The sequence below is a fragment of the Taudactylus pleione genome, unplaced genomic scaffold (assembly GCF_031769625.1).
Source record: "Taudactylus pleione unplaced genomic scaffold, aTauple2 ptg000093l, whole genome shotgun sequence".
NCBI lineage: Eukaryota > Metazoa > Chordata > Amphibia > Anura > Myobatrachidae > Taudactylus > Taudactylus pleione.
The window spans coordinates 6,936,604-6,953,832 of record NW_028284495.1 but is presented as its reverse complement, the minus strand read 5'-3'; the positions used below and the strand labels follow the sequence as shown (position 1 = coordinate 6,953,832).

Sequence of the window (17,229 nt, the reverse complement as noted above, 5' to 3'; positions counted from 1 at the left end):
ATATATGTGGAAGGCATATTTTTAACAATCACAAAGCCATTAATCTCTCTCCAATTTAAAAATCAATTTAGACAAATTATTATATACAGCAATCTTTTAAAGCGCATCTAGCCGCCAATTATAATTTCAAATGGCAAAACCACTTGACTTTATGCTAAATCTAGAGATGTTCATGGACCTCCATATTTTGGTTCTAATTCATAATCGTGTTTTGGCAAAACCACCCTCAAGTATTTTCGTTTGGATTCAGTATTGGTTTGGTTTTAAATTCCTACAAATCTATAAAAAAATAAATAAAAAAAAAAAACAATAAAAACAGCCAAAATCTAGTAATTTTGACCTGTTTACATGCAATCCAAAACCAGAGTTCGTTTTTTAAATCTGAGTTCCGAACTGACAATAGACCCTAGCCAGGGCTCTGTTCTACTTGGAACCCCAAAGTGATACCAAACTGAGGGCCTGATTCAGACCCGCTCGCAAGCGGGTCGATGTTGGGCCAGTGCGCATGCGCACGACGGACCCGGCTCCGTCGTGCGCATGCGCGAGACCCGGATAGCGACGGGCAAGCCGTCGCTATGGGTCTCGCCTTTGGTGGGCGTGCCGGGGGCGTGGCTGGCCAGACGGAGGCGTTCCCATGGGAATGCCTACCGTCTGGGGCCGGCCCCACTGACATCACAGGTGATGTCAGTGGGAGTGCTATTGGCTCTGATAGAGCCAAAAGCACTCCAGGGCTTGCGGCAGACGAGACCCTATCACAAGGGACTCGTCACAAGCCCGATAGTCGCGATGGTCTTGACCATCGCGACCATCTTTTTGGCCGTTCGCTATAGCTGTGGGTGGTCACCCACAGCTATGCGAGCAGCCAGGAGGCCGCTCTAAAATCAGGAAGGACGGCCGTGATTCAGAGCGAGTGCTCTGTCAGAGCGTCCGGCTCTGAAACAGGGCCTGAGACTCTATTCGACTCAGAACCCAAAAGTTTGGGTGTGTTTGTATTTCAGGAAAACAGGGCCGAATATCAATATCTTATTCATTGTATGTTGGAATTCCATGTATCTCCCCATCCCCTAATTCAATCCCCCTCATCTCTTCAGTACCTCTTCTCCTACACAATGAAAACTTCAATAAATGAGATTGTTTTATAAGATGTTTTTGTATCATGCACATGCTCATAACTTGCAACAGTACTTTCAGCTGGACATATCTAACACTAGCAACTTCGTTTCCGACATTAATGCGGCAGATTCATGCAGGATTCATGAGCGATTGAACGATAACATCATCGTTCAATCGCTCATAGAAATCGGTTAGTTAATGTGTGCCTTTAGAAGTTGCGCAGATAAACTAATCCATTTCACCATTGAAAAGGGGAGACTAATTGAATAGCCTCAGGCGATAAAGCCCGAGGCTACCTCCCTTTTTCACTTGTGCAAGTGGTTAACACCTCTCATCGAATTCCCCCCTTTGTATAGAAAAATGTTAAAATATCAAGGAATAAACACTAAGGGGGAATTCAATTACCGTGGTAAATTACAGTGGCTAATAGATTGCCTGGGGGTTATTCAATTGTCCCTGACAGCAGGTGGCGATTGCGAAAACACATGGATCTGGGAACTTATCCCGGATCCTATGTGTTGTTGACCAAAAATGGGAAACTTTCATATGGTAAGAACGGAGAAAATGTAATTGTCAAAAAATAAAAAGATCACAGGAAAGTCCCATTTTTACTGCACAAAAAATTGTGTGCAATTGAATTCCCCCCTTTGTCATTGAATATTTTAGGGGATAGGTCTGTTTATAAATATAATATGGATGATTCTAAAAATTTGATCTGATAGGCACTGTTAGATGAGCTGTATAGCAACTATACAAAGGATGTGAACAGCTTCCAAACGGATACAAATATGTAAATAAGGAAATCTTAACATTAAAATAATTTGCATACAGCTTGATAAAAGTACATTAAAAAGTAGATTATTAAATATGGAAACAATGGTAACGCAATTACAAACAGAATACATATTGATCATGTCAAACAGGTTAATGGTATGCTGCTTTTAAAGGTTTAATCTGGTGACCTTGAAATATTGACTACATTAAATCTAGTCATGTGATATCAATAAGACAAAACAGGGACAAATAAAACCATCCTATATTTCGGACACTGTTTCGCTGGCCCACCTGCGGCCTGCAGTGTTCCACAGATGGGAAAGGTTGGAGAAGAACTCTCTCACTGCTGCTCTGTATAGCATGCATAGGGTATCCATACAGTGCAGTACAGAGCCTGGGGGAAGCCACTGCTTTACTGGATTTGCGGTGGGAAGGTTGGCAACCATTCGATGCCAGGCTTCCAATGTCCATCCCTATGTACAGCAGCTATGATACTTGTCACACTCACCTATTTGACAAGGCAACACCATGACAGTGGCTCCGCTGCTGGGATGTATGGGGTGAGCAAAATGGTTAAGATAGAAGCAGCCTTGTTTTCATTCTAAAAGGAAGATGTAAGTCTGCTCTATGCGAGTAGAACAGTTTCACATACAAGAGATTGGATTGAAAACAAGTGTGCTTCTGTCCTGGGGGATCTGGCTAACATACAGGAAGGAATGCAGGCTCTGGGGTCCTGGCTGGAAGAGGCAGTGGTGGAGCAAGCAAAGTGCCTGGTGAGCTGCGAGTGTCTGCAGCTTGGACAACCATCCTTTTTTTTTTTTTTTAAATAATTTTTTTTAATTGTTAATACTGAAACACAGCAAAGGAAAGTAAATAAATAAATAAAAGCACAAAATATAAAGAAAAAGTCATAAGTAAAATATTCATCCAAAAAATGTGCATTTAACACATTTTCAAAAATAACCATTTTATCTAAGGTTAGCTAATAAAAAAAATAAAATAAAGATAAAGAAAACAAATAATATATAATTGGAATTCACAATCTAAGGAAGAAAATTGTATACTAAAAAAAAAAATGGTAACAAAATGACAAGGGTGCTAAAATAGCTGGGCTAGGCGTGAACCCTAAAAGAAAAAGTAAACCAAGGGTCCCAGATCTGATTAACCCTATCTACATTATTAGGGAGAGAAGCAGTAATTTTCTACATATTAGCAATAAACCCAGTTTTAGTGTTAACCATATGCAGGGTTGAACGGAAGGTTGCTTCCAACATTTTGCTAGAGAGCATCTAGCAGCTTGAAGCACATAGAAAAATAATTTCAGAAATTACTAAACCCAGTAACCGGAAGCACTAATAGAGCCATCCAAAGACTCAAAGGGACTGAAGTTGTCAAGCTCACCCCAATAAGGAACAACCTCAGGGCAGGTCCACCAAATGTGTGAAAAGTCACCCACCTGGCCACATTCAGCCAACAGAGATTAGATAATAATATTGTACAAAATGGATATAATACCCCTTCTTATGGGGGAATAAGAACAATCTTTCAAAAGGTGTAAAATGTCCGATTATCTAGCTAAGCAGTACAAATGAGATCGAATTTGCAAATACTCAGATTATAGGTCTAGATATTTGATATTTGTGTATCAGACTCCTTCAATAAAGTCACAAATACTGTAAATTGAGGACTATTACGTAAATAAAACCAAGAATGAGAATGAAGGGACAACAATCCTTTTATCAACCGAAACCTGGAAAGTTACAGCAATGAGGCAGGAGAAGCTGCGATTGGGGTCCCACAGAGCAGGTAAGTGCCGTGATCTGGCAGAATTAAATAAAAACTGTTCAGTTTCCAACTTCTCACTACACTGAAACGATAGTTGTCCAACTAGTTGGGATAAATCAAACGTTTGATTTCTTCAGCTAGCTGAAACAAACATTTTCAGTAATTTTTTAATGCGTGGGAGCAAACGGTAGATTACAGATTACCTAACAGATTACCTATAGTTCAAACCAGCCGACTAGTTGGCAGGTTGGAACAAAATCATTCTAGTTTATGGCCAGTTTTAGTTTCTTACTATAGGCAAGACCTGTCTAGACTTTAATATTGCTTAGTGAACCTGACCATGTTCCTGGACTGTGTTCCCCAGCTACAAGTGACTTGCACCTCTTCTTGAAGTTTGTTCTCATCTGACTATAAAATACTTTACAACATATCTGTGTCTTCTTCCCCGTGCAGTGCCCCTGGCTCCAATTTATAGCCGCGTTATTCATCATAATCATCCTCCCAGCATGCAGAATACATTTATTGCTAATATGTGCATTTTTACAAGTAAAAGGGAGCTGTAAACATTCTCTCTGAAGATTGCAGAAATAAACAATGTATCACCTGGTCTTCAATAGGCATTACTAAAAGCCCACCAATTTTCAGTAAAATTTTCATGTAGTTTTCATGGTCTTTCTGTACGCCTGCCCCACAATAAATCCGATCATACTGCGGACTGTCTGATGCTATCTCCAAACAATTGCCAACTACAAAAGCAGGCTCACAAAATTCAAATCTGAAAAACAAAAATTGCATTAGACAAATTAAAAAGTACAATGTTATGGAGCGTACACACGGTCAGATTTGTCAGACTTGTCAGATTTGTCAGATGAACGACTGAACGATTAAACGATTTGAACGATTTGGACGATTTGACCAAAGTTTTGAACGATTTGAACGATTGAACGATTTTTGACTGCATTATAATGAATGGAATCGTCCAAGTCTGACTGCAAACCCATCAGATGTCAGATATCGTTATCTGACAAATGGGAACGCGCATCGTTGATCGTCCATCGTTCAGGCATGTCAGATATGAACGATTTTCCAACAGATATGAACGACTGAACGATTTTTAAATCGTTATCGTCCATATCTGAAGAAAAAATCTGATCGTGTGTATGCACCATTAGAGCTAAAGAAACCATAATCTGAGACAAAAATTGTAACAACTAGAGTATGCCATTAATGGTAATTTTATAATCTGCCTATCAGTGTGCATCCAACATAATTTGCACAACTATTGACATTGTGGAATTTAAACCACCTGATGCTGAGCAGATAGAGTAGTGGTTTCGGGCATGTGTTTTGAATGCATACATGCCAACCCTTATAAAGAAAGATAAGTAGGTAACAAACTACGAAATATATAAAATTGTCAGTTTGTCTGTCCGGTTATACATTCGGACACCCCTGCACCGATTGGGATAAAATCAATGCAAGGTGGTCTAGTTGGGTCCTGGCCAGGTTTTTCGGGGGTAAGGGTCCTGGAAGGATTTTGGACAAAAACTTCACAGAGCAGTAACACTAGATCCCAGAAGACATACTAGGGGCTTGAGGTCCTGGTCGGACCTCCCGTTGGTGTACTGTGGGCAGAACTTTGACCCGGGGAGCGTGTTCTGGATCTTCCACTGGATGGATTTAAAATGAAAACTTCACAGAGGGGTAACAATTGGTTTCTTAGTGTAGTGTGCATCTGCTTTTCCCTCCTACTATTTCTGCTGTAGAACTACAGATCTCAGGAAGGTAGCACCTCATATTGTGTTTAAATTAGGATGTGCAGCCCAACCCCCTTTCCTTTTTTCTGAGTATGCGTGTATTTAAGGTACACTTGTTGGTGCTAGCACTCTTCCTACCTGCCCTAGCTGATTTTAATTAGTATGGGTCCTGTGCATTGCAGTACACACATGTAATGGGCACTATTACAGGTAATTCCTAGATAAATTTATACAATGTATCAGTATTAAGAATGTTAGGGACCCACCTGATGAAGTTCACCTTGATGCGGTAGGTGGGCAAACATCTTTGGCCAAATATGTACTAAGAACCTCAATTTAAAACCATGTTTATTGACAATTTATTATATATTTTGTGATATTAAGTGTTCTTAGTGTAGAGTGTGCATCTGCTTTTCCCTCCTTCTATTTCTGCTGTAGAACTACAGATCTCAGCCAAGTAGCACCTCATATTGTGTTTAAATTAGGATGTGCAGCCCAACCCCCCTTTCCTTTTTCTGTGCCTGGCAATTGGTCTGGGATGCCTAACATAATAACTTGAAGATTTAAACCCGGGCAACGCCGGGTACTACAGCTAGTAATAAATAAATGGGGAAGTGGTTTAACCTGTAAATACGGTTTACATTTGAACAACAATTCACAGAGTAATGTAATACTTTATTTTGACTGTATCCAACACAATATTGCTTTTACTTCATAAACTTTCTGTTATGATAGTGGATTTCAAATCTAAAGCCTGGTACACTAGCAATTATCAGGCCAATCAGCCAATTATAGCGTGCATGCAGGAGCATTAGAGCTCGGGGAGGACGATACAACACGTGCTGCATATTGTTCCCGACTCCAGATCCCGTTGTAGAGATCAAAAGACAATACACACTGAGCAAGAAATTGCTCAGAGTGTACAGGTGTTCACAGTTCCGATAATCGATTCGTCCGATTGGAGCGTTTATCGGATTGGGAGCATTTACTGGGTAGTGTGTACCCAGCTTTAAGGCACATGTGTATTGTATATTCAGCCTAAGTATATACTATGCCCCCCCCATACCTGTCCATCATCAGCATAGGTCATGTGCACTGTCAATACATCTCTCCATAGACATAAAAGCTTCCTATTTGACAGCTCAGATCAAAAATGTGTTATTTCCAGAAAGATAAACATATACTGACTTGCACACAAAAGCATTAAAAAAAATATATAGTTTTGCTGGGATCTCAGATGTCAGGGAAAAGAGGTCCTCTCCATTCAAACCTATCCATAATCTGTTTCGTCCTCAAATGACAATGAATTGGAACAGTAAAGGTGATAAACATATGGGGATATAGCCTACTTATGAAACGGGACCAGTGTGGGTATGTATATAAATATATGTATGTGTGTGTGTGTGTGTATATATATATATATATATATATATATATATATATATATATATATATGCATTAAAAGATGCACTTGCTATTTTCTATTTAAAAAAAAAAAAAAAAGGAGTTCTGGTATAACATACCTTTGTTAACTCTTTTTCTTCGAGGTCCATGGGGTCCACAGCCATTACGTTGGGGTATGAATCCCGGTCACCAAACAGTTAACACAAACAAGCTCTCTGCTCCCAGGATGCACCGGGGCTCCTCCTCATATACCCCACCCCCTGCCTCAGGTAGCCAGTTCGTTACCAAGCTCAAGCAGGCGGAGACAAACAAAGGGTAAGAAAGAAGAAACCCATAACTCATGAGTCCAGACTCTCAAGAGGAGAAACTACGGAAAAACCTTCCCCAGAACTACAGGTGCGTCTGGGTGGGTGTCCTGAGGACCCCATGGATCTCGAAGAAAAAGTTAACAAAAAGGTATGTTATACCATAACTCTTATTTTCTTCTTCGCGGTCCATGGGGTCCACAGCCATTACGTTGGGGATATCCCAAAGCACTAACCCTATGGGCGGGGACGCTCCTGGCTCTCGGAAGAGAGGAGAAACTTACGCCCGAAGGAGGCATCCTGAGAGGCAAAAATGTCAAAGGCATAACAATTGACAAAGGTGTGGATGGAAAACCATGTGGCTGCCCTGCAGAACTATTCAGCAGAGGCACCCCAGCAAGCCGCCCACGAAGGCCCCACTGACCGTGTGGATGTACCTTTACTGAGTCTGGCACCACCAGACTAGTCTGTGTGTATATGAGAAATCGTCATATAAATTCATCTGACCAGCGTCCGCTTATCGGCTGGCCAGCCTTATGACTGTCATACAGTACAAAAGGGAAACCTACTTCCTCATGCTGTTGGCGCGATCCACATAATTATGTAGCGCACGGCCAACATCCAAGGAAGCCTCACCTACCAAGAGGCTTGTAGTCTGAAAGCTGGGACCACAATCTCTACATTCATATAGAACCAGAATACCACTCTTGGAAGGTATTCCGCCCTAGTATGAAGTACTGCTCTCTCCCGATGACTTATAAAAACGGGGAAGCGGGAAGAAAGTGCTGCTAGATCAGAGACCCTCCAGTCTGACGAAAAGAACATACTCGAGAAAACCTAACCCCCTAGGGCCACATTTTCTCAGTTTATCCCGGAGAACATACAACATTTTTAAATAACTGCAGCCAGAAGTAAGTTTCTTGTCCTCTAAACTACAGAACATCCTTTCACAAGGAGGAGGTCTTGAAGAACCATGTCGTCCAAGATGGACGAGTCAGGTCTAGATACAGGAAGGGATCCTGTATTAACAGGTCCGACCTTAGCAGAAGAAGCCACAGAGTGTCTATGGAGTGACTCTGCAGGTTGGCGAACCAGCAGCGCCTGGGTCAAGCAGGGTCCATCAGTATTACTGTTGCATGTTCCCGTAAACCCTTAGAGGGAGGGATAGCGGGTGAAGCAAATACGCCAGTTTGAAGTTCTACTCTACTGCCAGAGCATCCACAAACACTGTGCCCCTACCTGGGGATCTTGGGCATGTCCAGTATGGTCTGGCTGTAGTCAGATTTGGAAGGCTTTCCCAACTTTCTGGCATTAGAACACTGGAGCCTCTCCTTATACCGGCTTCACAAGCATAGCTTTGACCCCTCTGATCAGGGAGGAGACGTACTGTTGGAAGACGGTCTTCCTCTCTTGAGAGTGACTCCGGGGAGGAGACCCGTGTGTCCCCCTAAACACCAGAAAATGTACCAGAATCTGAGGGCTGGATGGAGCGTGAGACCAACCGCCTTCTGATTCTTTTGGCTGTACTAGCCTAGCTGCTTGCCATAACTGCTGGAAAGCTGCTAAGGACGAAGTCACCTTTGACCCGAGTGAGCACACATGTCCCTCCAGGGCAGATGCCTAGGAAGCCCAACATGGTAGGCTGCGGCTGCTGAAGATACCTTAATATCAGGGTTGGCGCAGGAGTCGCCAATTTGTCCACAACCTGCGCTATGATCTGGTAGATTTGACTACTGTGGTGACTCTTTAGCACAGTGACCACCACAACCCATTTATATTAAGTCCAGTGAGATCGCCCCTCTCTGTGGCCTGGACCGCGTAAAGGGCCGACGCCATCTGGTCTTTGGCTGTAGAGACCTAGCAGCCTGTAGTAATTGTTGAACGGCTACTAAAGATGATGCCTGCCTCAACCACTGCCTACAGCACCTGGTATTCCCAGGTGGTCTCCCATCCAAGTACTAACCAGGACCAACACGGCATAGCTTCCAAAGTCAGATGAGATTGGACATGTCCAGTGTGGTATGGCTGTAGGTGAAATGTCCATTCATGATGGAAATAGAGGGCATAACCATAGGGGCTGCTGCTACAGGTCACACATGCCACCAACTCAGGGGCCCCAGCCAACTGGCTTACCTTTTCAATGGACATACAAGGTTTATCCAATGTCTAGTATTAATGTGACCATCATTTTACATCCAATGTACCCACGTATCTTTGTAGCGGGTTACATGAGTAGAAACAGCAGTGATAGACTTATGCTGACAAGGCAGCATAATACAGCAGATTCCATAAGTCACATGTAATGCACATGATAGATATATATATATATATATATATATATATATATATATATATAAATGTTACACACACATACATACATATCCACTGTTCATACACACTAAACTCTCTGGCCAACTACCAAACACCAGGTAGGACCTAGAGCTCTGTATGACCTGATCACAGCAGTGGAGGCATTATACATACTTGCAACAAAAAAGTTTTTTGGTCAACTACGAACATCCGACAAGGCTAAGTAGGACATCAAGCTCTGTATAACCTAGCCATCCACAGAGAGGCACCCAGGAAGATGAACCAAATCTCCTGAGAACATTTGCAAGTAACCCACAACAAGCGTCGGTTTACAGAAAACATACGTGTGAAGCACTCTCTAACCCCTAACCACAGTTTAGGGGTTTCAGGAAAGTAAAATTTTGAACAGTAGCACATTCATGCCTAACTGACCAGTTTTGCAAAATCTACCTGTAGACCTGACTCCAAGCAACAAAAGTTGGTAGGATTCAAATGTTATGCACTGTCCTGGGAACAAGGCATACTCAGGGATAGCCAAATTCTCAGCTGAGTCTTCCCAATTAGGAGAGAGGGGGGGATGGGCAACATAGCCCTACCAGTAGATGTGAATTACAATTTAGCCCATATAGCCTACAGCTGGGGCCAATGTAATGTGTTCATCTTCACACATATAGGGGTATTCAATATGGGTGCGATAACATCGTTTTTTGCGTTAATATCGCACTTTTTAACGTTTTTGCGTTAATATCACTTGTTTTAGTTTTACACCGTATTCAATTTCAAAGACTTATCGCAGTTTTGAAGAGTCTTTGATAAAATACGGTGATAACTTTTCACCATTGAATAGGTGTCGAAAAAAAGTGCAGAATTGGGGTTTAGGGGTGCAGGCTTAAAAAAAATAGCCTGCACCCCTGAGATTGACATTTAAAAAAGAACTATGTCAAAAAAAGTTGAAAAAAAAATAGGGACACCCCAAAAAATGTATTTAAAAATTGGGGTGCACAAAAAAAAAAATGGGAAAAAATTGTTTAACAATAGGGAAATAGGTTCAGGGCTATTCTGCAAGTATGCGGCAGATGTTTTCTAGAATAGAATTATAGCGGCAGGTGCACAAATGCAGAATTTTTAAAAAATTACTTTAGGGACACCAAAATATGCTAGTACCCATTTTCATGTACCCCAAATTTGATGGGACCACTTAAAAAAAACGAAAAAAATAACCTAAGTGCTCTTCTGCATCACTTTTTCAATGTCGGAAAAAAACACCTGCTGCGGCTATTTAAATCCCCGACTTTCAATTAAAGGCTAAAATGGGGGTACCCATAGTGTTCCCCCATGTTTTTATAACTTTAGGGGGGTCTTACAATTATTTTAAGGAAAAATTTGTAACTTTACGCAAATCCAACTTCGGAGTTTCCCGTTTTCGTTAATTTTATTTTGAATACAGGGATAAGCAGGAGCGCGCACCATACCTTTACGCAGAAAAAAACTCCGATATGAAACGTTAACTTCGCCAGGGAAGTTAACCTTTCATATTGAATACCCCTCATAGTCTTTTCAGAAACAAAGGCAGCATAACTCAGCAAAACTTAACGCATTTAAGCAGTATATTTGCCATAGGCTCTTAATCAAAAAGCACACCAGCTTAGTAGGATATTTGAGCCTGTTCAACCTGCCACTAAGCAAGGTACTTTGGTCCATAATCTGGGAAAAGGAAACCAAAGGGAGTTCCTATCCAGATGCTGGGAGGTTTGTCTACTTAACACAGTAACCACATAATACAGATTGTATGAGATTCTGTGGGGAAACCCCCCCCAGCACAGGGGACCTTAGCTGCCTGTCCTTCAGACTCTGACATAATAATGACAAGTTCTGAGTACACATGTGATTTTGTTTCACCCTAACTACCCACACACCCGTAGGAAAGGGTTAAGGGAAAAGACAGTGATAATTTACAGGAATCACAGTTCTTTTTACATAAGAAACAGTATCCATAAAACAACAATCACATGTCATGCATAAACACTCTGCGAGTCATATGCATATAAGCTCTCACTACCACAATCAGCCTAAGCTTAGGTAGGATAGAGCCCTGTAAAAACCTAGACCAGCAGTAGGCAAGGTATAGAGACTGCCCAACGTCCTCTCTTGTAGGAGCAGCGTTCAGAGAGCAACTGACATACACTCTGGCTGCCCTATTTGGAGGCTGGGAGGAGCAATCCACAATCACTGCGCCAGAGGACTGAACTAGCGTGTGGATTGGGGGAGGGGCCGCCGGGGAAGCGTACCTCCCCTATGCTGCTTGGACCTGCCCGTAAACTGACCTGGCCGCCGCCACAAGCCCCGGCTGGTCAGGAACATCAAATCCTGGCGGTCTAGGCTAGGAGAACAAGCCGTATGCCTCCTGACTGCAGCACGCCTCCAGCCAGTCTCTCCGCTGGAGGCCGGACCGCCACGTGGTCCTGGCATCAGCGGCCGCCGCAACCACCTGCTTAACCTGCCATCCCCTTGATCCGGTTGCGGTCCAGAGCCAGAAAACCCCTGCCGAATTTCCTGCCAAGGACCTGCCGAGGCTAGCGGTGCGGCGCTGGAGGAGGTAGTTGCAGCGCGTGGCCGGTGCGCCTCCAATCAGGCGTGAGGCTGCATCCAGGACAGTTCAGACCATCAGCTGAGATTTTTATTTTTTTTGTTGTTACTTTTTTGCTCCAGCAGTCCCACTGTCTATGTGGTGAACACACAAAACAGGAAGACCTGGCTACCTGAGGCAGGGGGTGGGGTATATGAGCTCGTTTGTGTTAACTGCTTGGTGACCGGGATTCATACCCCAACATAATGGCTGTGGACCCCGAAGAAGAAATACAAATATATTTATATATATATATTTTTTTTTGTTTAGGTGACTAGTAGACATCACAGTGTGCCTCCACTCAAGTGATTAAGTTTATAGAATACAAACAGCATCTCAGAGCAACCACATTTCGCTGGACTCATGTAAATTGATGCGATCAGTGTGGTAGTCACCTGCAGGAACAAGGATGCATTATTAAACTAATTGAGCTTACGTTAACTCACTTGTCAAAGCTATCACTATACTTAATGAATGCTTCCAATTTCTCTTTGGCATATTCCACTACATCACAATGAAGCTCGACTCCATGATTTATGCCAAATGGACCTACAATATAAAGAAATGATCTGGTTAACACAGGGTAGTGTAGAGGAAGCAGCTAAAAGTATTACAGTATATTTAACATTTTCAAAAAGACCATGTTCACAAAATATATTTTTTTAAGCATATTAGGGTGTTTTGTGTGTGAACTTAGTGTGGACTGGATCCTGCAAGATCTTTGTGTGCAGGAGGCTCCCGATTTTTCGGGTAACCCCCCGAACCCCCGGAAGAGTAGGCACTTCTCCCGCATTCTGCCCACTTCCTAGTGAAGTGGGCAGAATTTCTGCGGTGATCGCCGGTCCCCATGTAGGGGGCGGGGCTTAATGATAAATTTTCCATGAATCGCGCCATTTAGCCCCACCCTCTATTTAAATGTAAGCCAAATCGCACCAATTTGCTGTGAATGGGGCGGGGCTTGATGATGCAACCCATCAGGGCCCGTCCCTATCATTGCCCACCTGCTTCTCCTCCCCAGGCTTCTTCCGGGGAGGAGAAGCGAAAGGTAGCAAAGTATGATTTAGAGCAGGTACGGGGAACCTCAGGCCTGGGGGCCCGATAAGGCCCCCGGAATCATTTGGTGTGGTCCTCTGAGCTTTTTTCTGCTAGCCTCATCTGGCTAGCAGGGTGCTTAGATTGGCACCCTGCAGCCAGAATCTATGCAGCAGTGCCGTTAGGATGCTGCAGATGGTCACAGCATTGCTGTAATCACCAGAGATTGTGCTCCCGCCCCCCTTTGACATCACATGCAGAGGGCGTAGCCTGCACCGGCCCGCAAATCTGTTCTATATATTAAAATGGCCCTCGGACGAAAAAAGGTTCCCCCACCCCTGATTTAGAGGCATACTCAATTTGTAAAACCTTGTGGCGCAGGGTTTTCACCAAAGCAGCAAGGTTTTTCCAATTCAATTGCCAGGGAGAAATTCAAGCCACGGTAATTTCTATAGGAATTACCATGGCTTTTTTTCTTGCAGCCCCCAGCAGGTGCAAAGTCAGAGAAAATCCCTGTTTTAAATGTAGAGAATCTCTACAGAACCCCTTGGACTAATTAGGCAATTGGCAGTACATGTCATTATTGCTTGTTAAAAAAATGGCCTCGAATTACCCCAAAATCAACCTTTTCATTAATTTATGCACTCCAAATTGAATTATATGGATTTATTTAAACAAATAACAATTGCTTTTATCATTTTACATTTTTTTATTTTAAATTGGCCTGAAACGATCTCAGAATCTACTTTTTTCAATTTTTTTTTTTTTTTTCATTTAATTACAAATGAAAAAGTTTTTTTATATTTTCTCTCTCATTTAAAAACACTGAAAATGGCTGATTTCTGCATTTTTTTTTCAAAGTTACTCAATATATTTTTTTTCTTTGTGGTACAGGCTGTTCTACATAAAATTTGTAAACTACCCGCAGGTTTCTGCAGTAAAGATTACAACCATTTTTTTTTCCCATTTGGATACCACGGGTATTAGGAGCACACATACCCTTGGTAATTAAAAAATGGTTGCGATACAATTACGTGGCCAATTGGATATGCCCCTTAGAGGCCGATTCAGAGTCGCAAGCAACTCAGCATCTGTGGCCACATTGCGTGTTTGGGAAACAATTCAGATCTCCATCTGTATTTAGAGTTAGCCCAATCTATACGAAAGTAGCCGTCATCACAGGATGTAGTTATGAGACCAGCGGCTGCAATGTCGCCGGTCTCAATGCACTTCTTAATCCAGACCGTATGAGGTAAATCCGGGATGTACTTAGCATTAGCCACAGGGGGAGGGGGGGATTAGGTTTAGGTCTTTTTTTTTGGAGGGGGAGGTTAAGCAACACTGGGGGGGGTTGAGGATTAGACACTAAGGGGGAGGGTTAGGTTTAGGCACAAAGGGAGGTTAGGTTTAGGCCCTAATGGGGAAGGTTAGGAGGGGGGGAAAGGGGGAATGGTAGATATACTTACCTGTGCCCTGTCGAGATACCAAGCATTGGGATGCCCCTGTCGGTATTCTGACAGGAGGCATCCCGACAGCCGGCATTACGTGCCCGTTCAGTCATCACTTCCGTGCAACTTTTAATATGGATCTCAGAGGTATATATTAACGAAGCATCATGTTTGAAATCCCGGCAGGACTTCAGCGGGTTCCCAGTAAGATTGTATCCCTCTGATTTACTAAGCTCACAACCACTGCAATCCCACAGAGAAACCACAGAAAATACGGTCCTGATTTTTCCCCAGTAACAAAACACACTTTAAAAAGTTAAAAGGAAGACAAAAAACAAAAAAGGAAAAAAAAAATAAATAAAAAAAGTTCCTCCTAAGCTATCATTACCCTACTCAAGCCCACACAGTTTCTTGTTTAATATTGAAGTTTCTTCTCCCACTCTTAAATAAATTCCACCCATAACTGAAAATTAAGTGCCTCTGGGCCTGATTCAGACCCACTCGCGAGCGGCTGTCCGCTCGCAAGTGGGTCGATGTTATGGACTGAGCATGCGCACGACGGAGGGAGCTCCGTCGTGCGCATGCGCCAGACGCGACGAGCGAAGGAAAGTCCTTCGCTCGTTGTGTCCGATCAAAGGGGGCGTGCTGTCAATGTTGATTGACAGCACGCCCCCTTTGGTGGGCGTGCCGGGGGCGTGCCTCCCTGACGGGGGCGTTCCCACGGGAACGCCTCCCGTCAGAAGCCGGCCCACCGACATCACTAGTGATGTCAGTGGGAGTGATTTTGGCTCTGATAGAGCCAAAATCACTCCAGAGCTTGCGGTTGAAAACCTCAACCGCAGGCTCCGGCTCGCAAATTCGATGGTCGCGATGGTCTCGACCATCACGACCATCACAATGCACGCTCGTATAGCCTGTGGGTGGTGACCCACAGCTATACGAGCGTCCAGGAGGACGCTCCATGAAAATGGAGCCCGGCCCTCATTCAGAGCGTGCGCTCTGCTCAGAGCGTACGGCTCTGAATGAGGGCCTCTGTCTTTTCAATTCATCACTCTATTTCACTGGGGTTACAGATATTTATTTTTTCTATGAGTAAACTAAGGCATAATTTCCAACTCTCTCAGTAGATGCAGGAAGCTCCCGAATTTTCAGGTAGACCAGGCCCCATCCCGCGCAGGGAGACTGTCGCTCAAAAATTGGTTATTTGCAGAACTAAAATACATAGCTAGCAATGTATTTTTGTCGCTTCTAACACCAATCAATTTAGTGTGCAACATTTGTACATCTGTGTGCGACTGAGGCTGAATCTGTGTAAAAAGAGCTCTGATGCGAGTGGCCATGGGTTTTCCTCATGCAGAGATCCGTTGTGCTTTATTTATGACTTTGTACGTGTATAATACCAATTCATGTGCTATTAAAGTCGCAGCCTAGGGTCTCTGAGCAGTTTTTCGCTGAGTCTGCAACTAAATGCAAAATTGAATGTAAAATACAATACACAAGCATCGGTGCATGCGGGACACGGCTGTTCTGAGTATCTAGCAACCTCCCCCCATGCTGGGACAGGAACACCGCCACAGCCAAACTAGTTTTTCTTTACTGTAGTGGGGGCGACGAGGATTTTTCAAGCCATAAACAGAGAAAAGCAGTAAAGCTCACTACAAGTATGAATGAGTAAAGCACTATACTCAGCTGAATTAAGACCTCTTGTGAGCTTTACAGCCTGTCTCTGTTTATGGCTTGAAAAAGGATGGTGAGGCCAACCGAAACGTCGCTGCTATACTGTGAGCAAATATAACCTAAGCTGCTTCATTGGTGAGTGCCTTCTCTCTCTAATAAATAAATAAATAAATATATATATATATATATATATATATATATACATACACATATATATATATATACACACACACACACACACACACACACACACATATATATATATATATATACACATACATACATACAGTCCAGAAAACCGGCACTCCCTGTGAAATGTAGACTGACCTTGCCTTGGTGCCCTCCCGGAGATTTGTGTGTCCTCCAAGATAGATATGGGTAAGCCAAAGTTTCAATCTCCTTTATTGGAGATTTTCCTCAGGGACCATGAGGAAAATCTCCAATAAAGGGGATTGAAACGTTGGCTTACTTTTGGGCTTAGGTCCCTTTCTTCCCTGTGTACTTGAAAGTCCTGTGAGTGCCACCACAATACCCATATCTCATTAATATATATATATTAATTAGTGTGATAACTTGGGGTTATTAGCTTGGTAGATTGGTGTTAGTGGTGCAGTGATTAGATGCAGAATTAGAGTCCACACATGGCATTCCAGTAAATCAAATGAAAATGGTGCTTTACTTCCAGCATGGAAACCAGTAAGCAGAAATAAAATAATAAACAACCTAGCCCTTTCTTAGGGCACTAGCTCACTTCTTGAACCCTCTCTATAGAAGCAGCTAATCTGCATGAAAGTCTTTCACAGTCTCTGAGGTTTGTGGTCCTTCCTGCCACATGCAGGACTGGACACTGGCCTCCTGGCCTGGTATAGCCTTCTCAGCTTGTTGGCTGCCGCCTCACAAGGACAGTGTCAGAGGTATAGGGATCTCCCTGCCTCCTTGCAGGTATGATCTGACCACCTGGTCTGCTTCACTCACACAGCAGCCCCACCTGGACTGTC

At 43.1% G+C, this 17,229-nt stretch overlaps 1 protein-coding gene and 1 pseudogene across 2 annotated transcripts in view; both read right to left on the bottom strand.

Moving 5' to 3' along the window:
* PCMTD1 (protein-L-isoaspartate (D-aspartate) O-methyltransferase domain containing 1) overlaps positions 1-17,229 on the bottom strand; it is a 50,823-nt gene that overhangs the window by 10,572 nt on the left and 23,022 nt on the right. For both annotated transcript variants that reach the window (XM_088469542.1, XM_088469543.1), the window contains exons 3-4: positions 12,521-12,623; positions 4,276-4,447 (exon numbers count right to left, since the gene is read on the bottom strand). In XM_088469542.1, the coding sequence (XP_088325668.1) occupies positions 4,276-4,447; positions 12,521-12,623 (275 nt within the window). The remainder of the gene's footprint in view (positions 1-4,275; positions 4,448-12,520; positions 12,624-17,229) is intronic.
* Positions 9,053-9,171, bottom strand: LOC148526815 (5S ribosomal RNA; annotated as a pseudogene).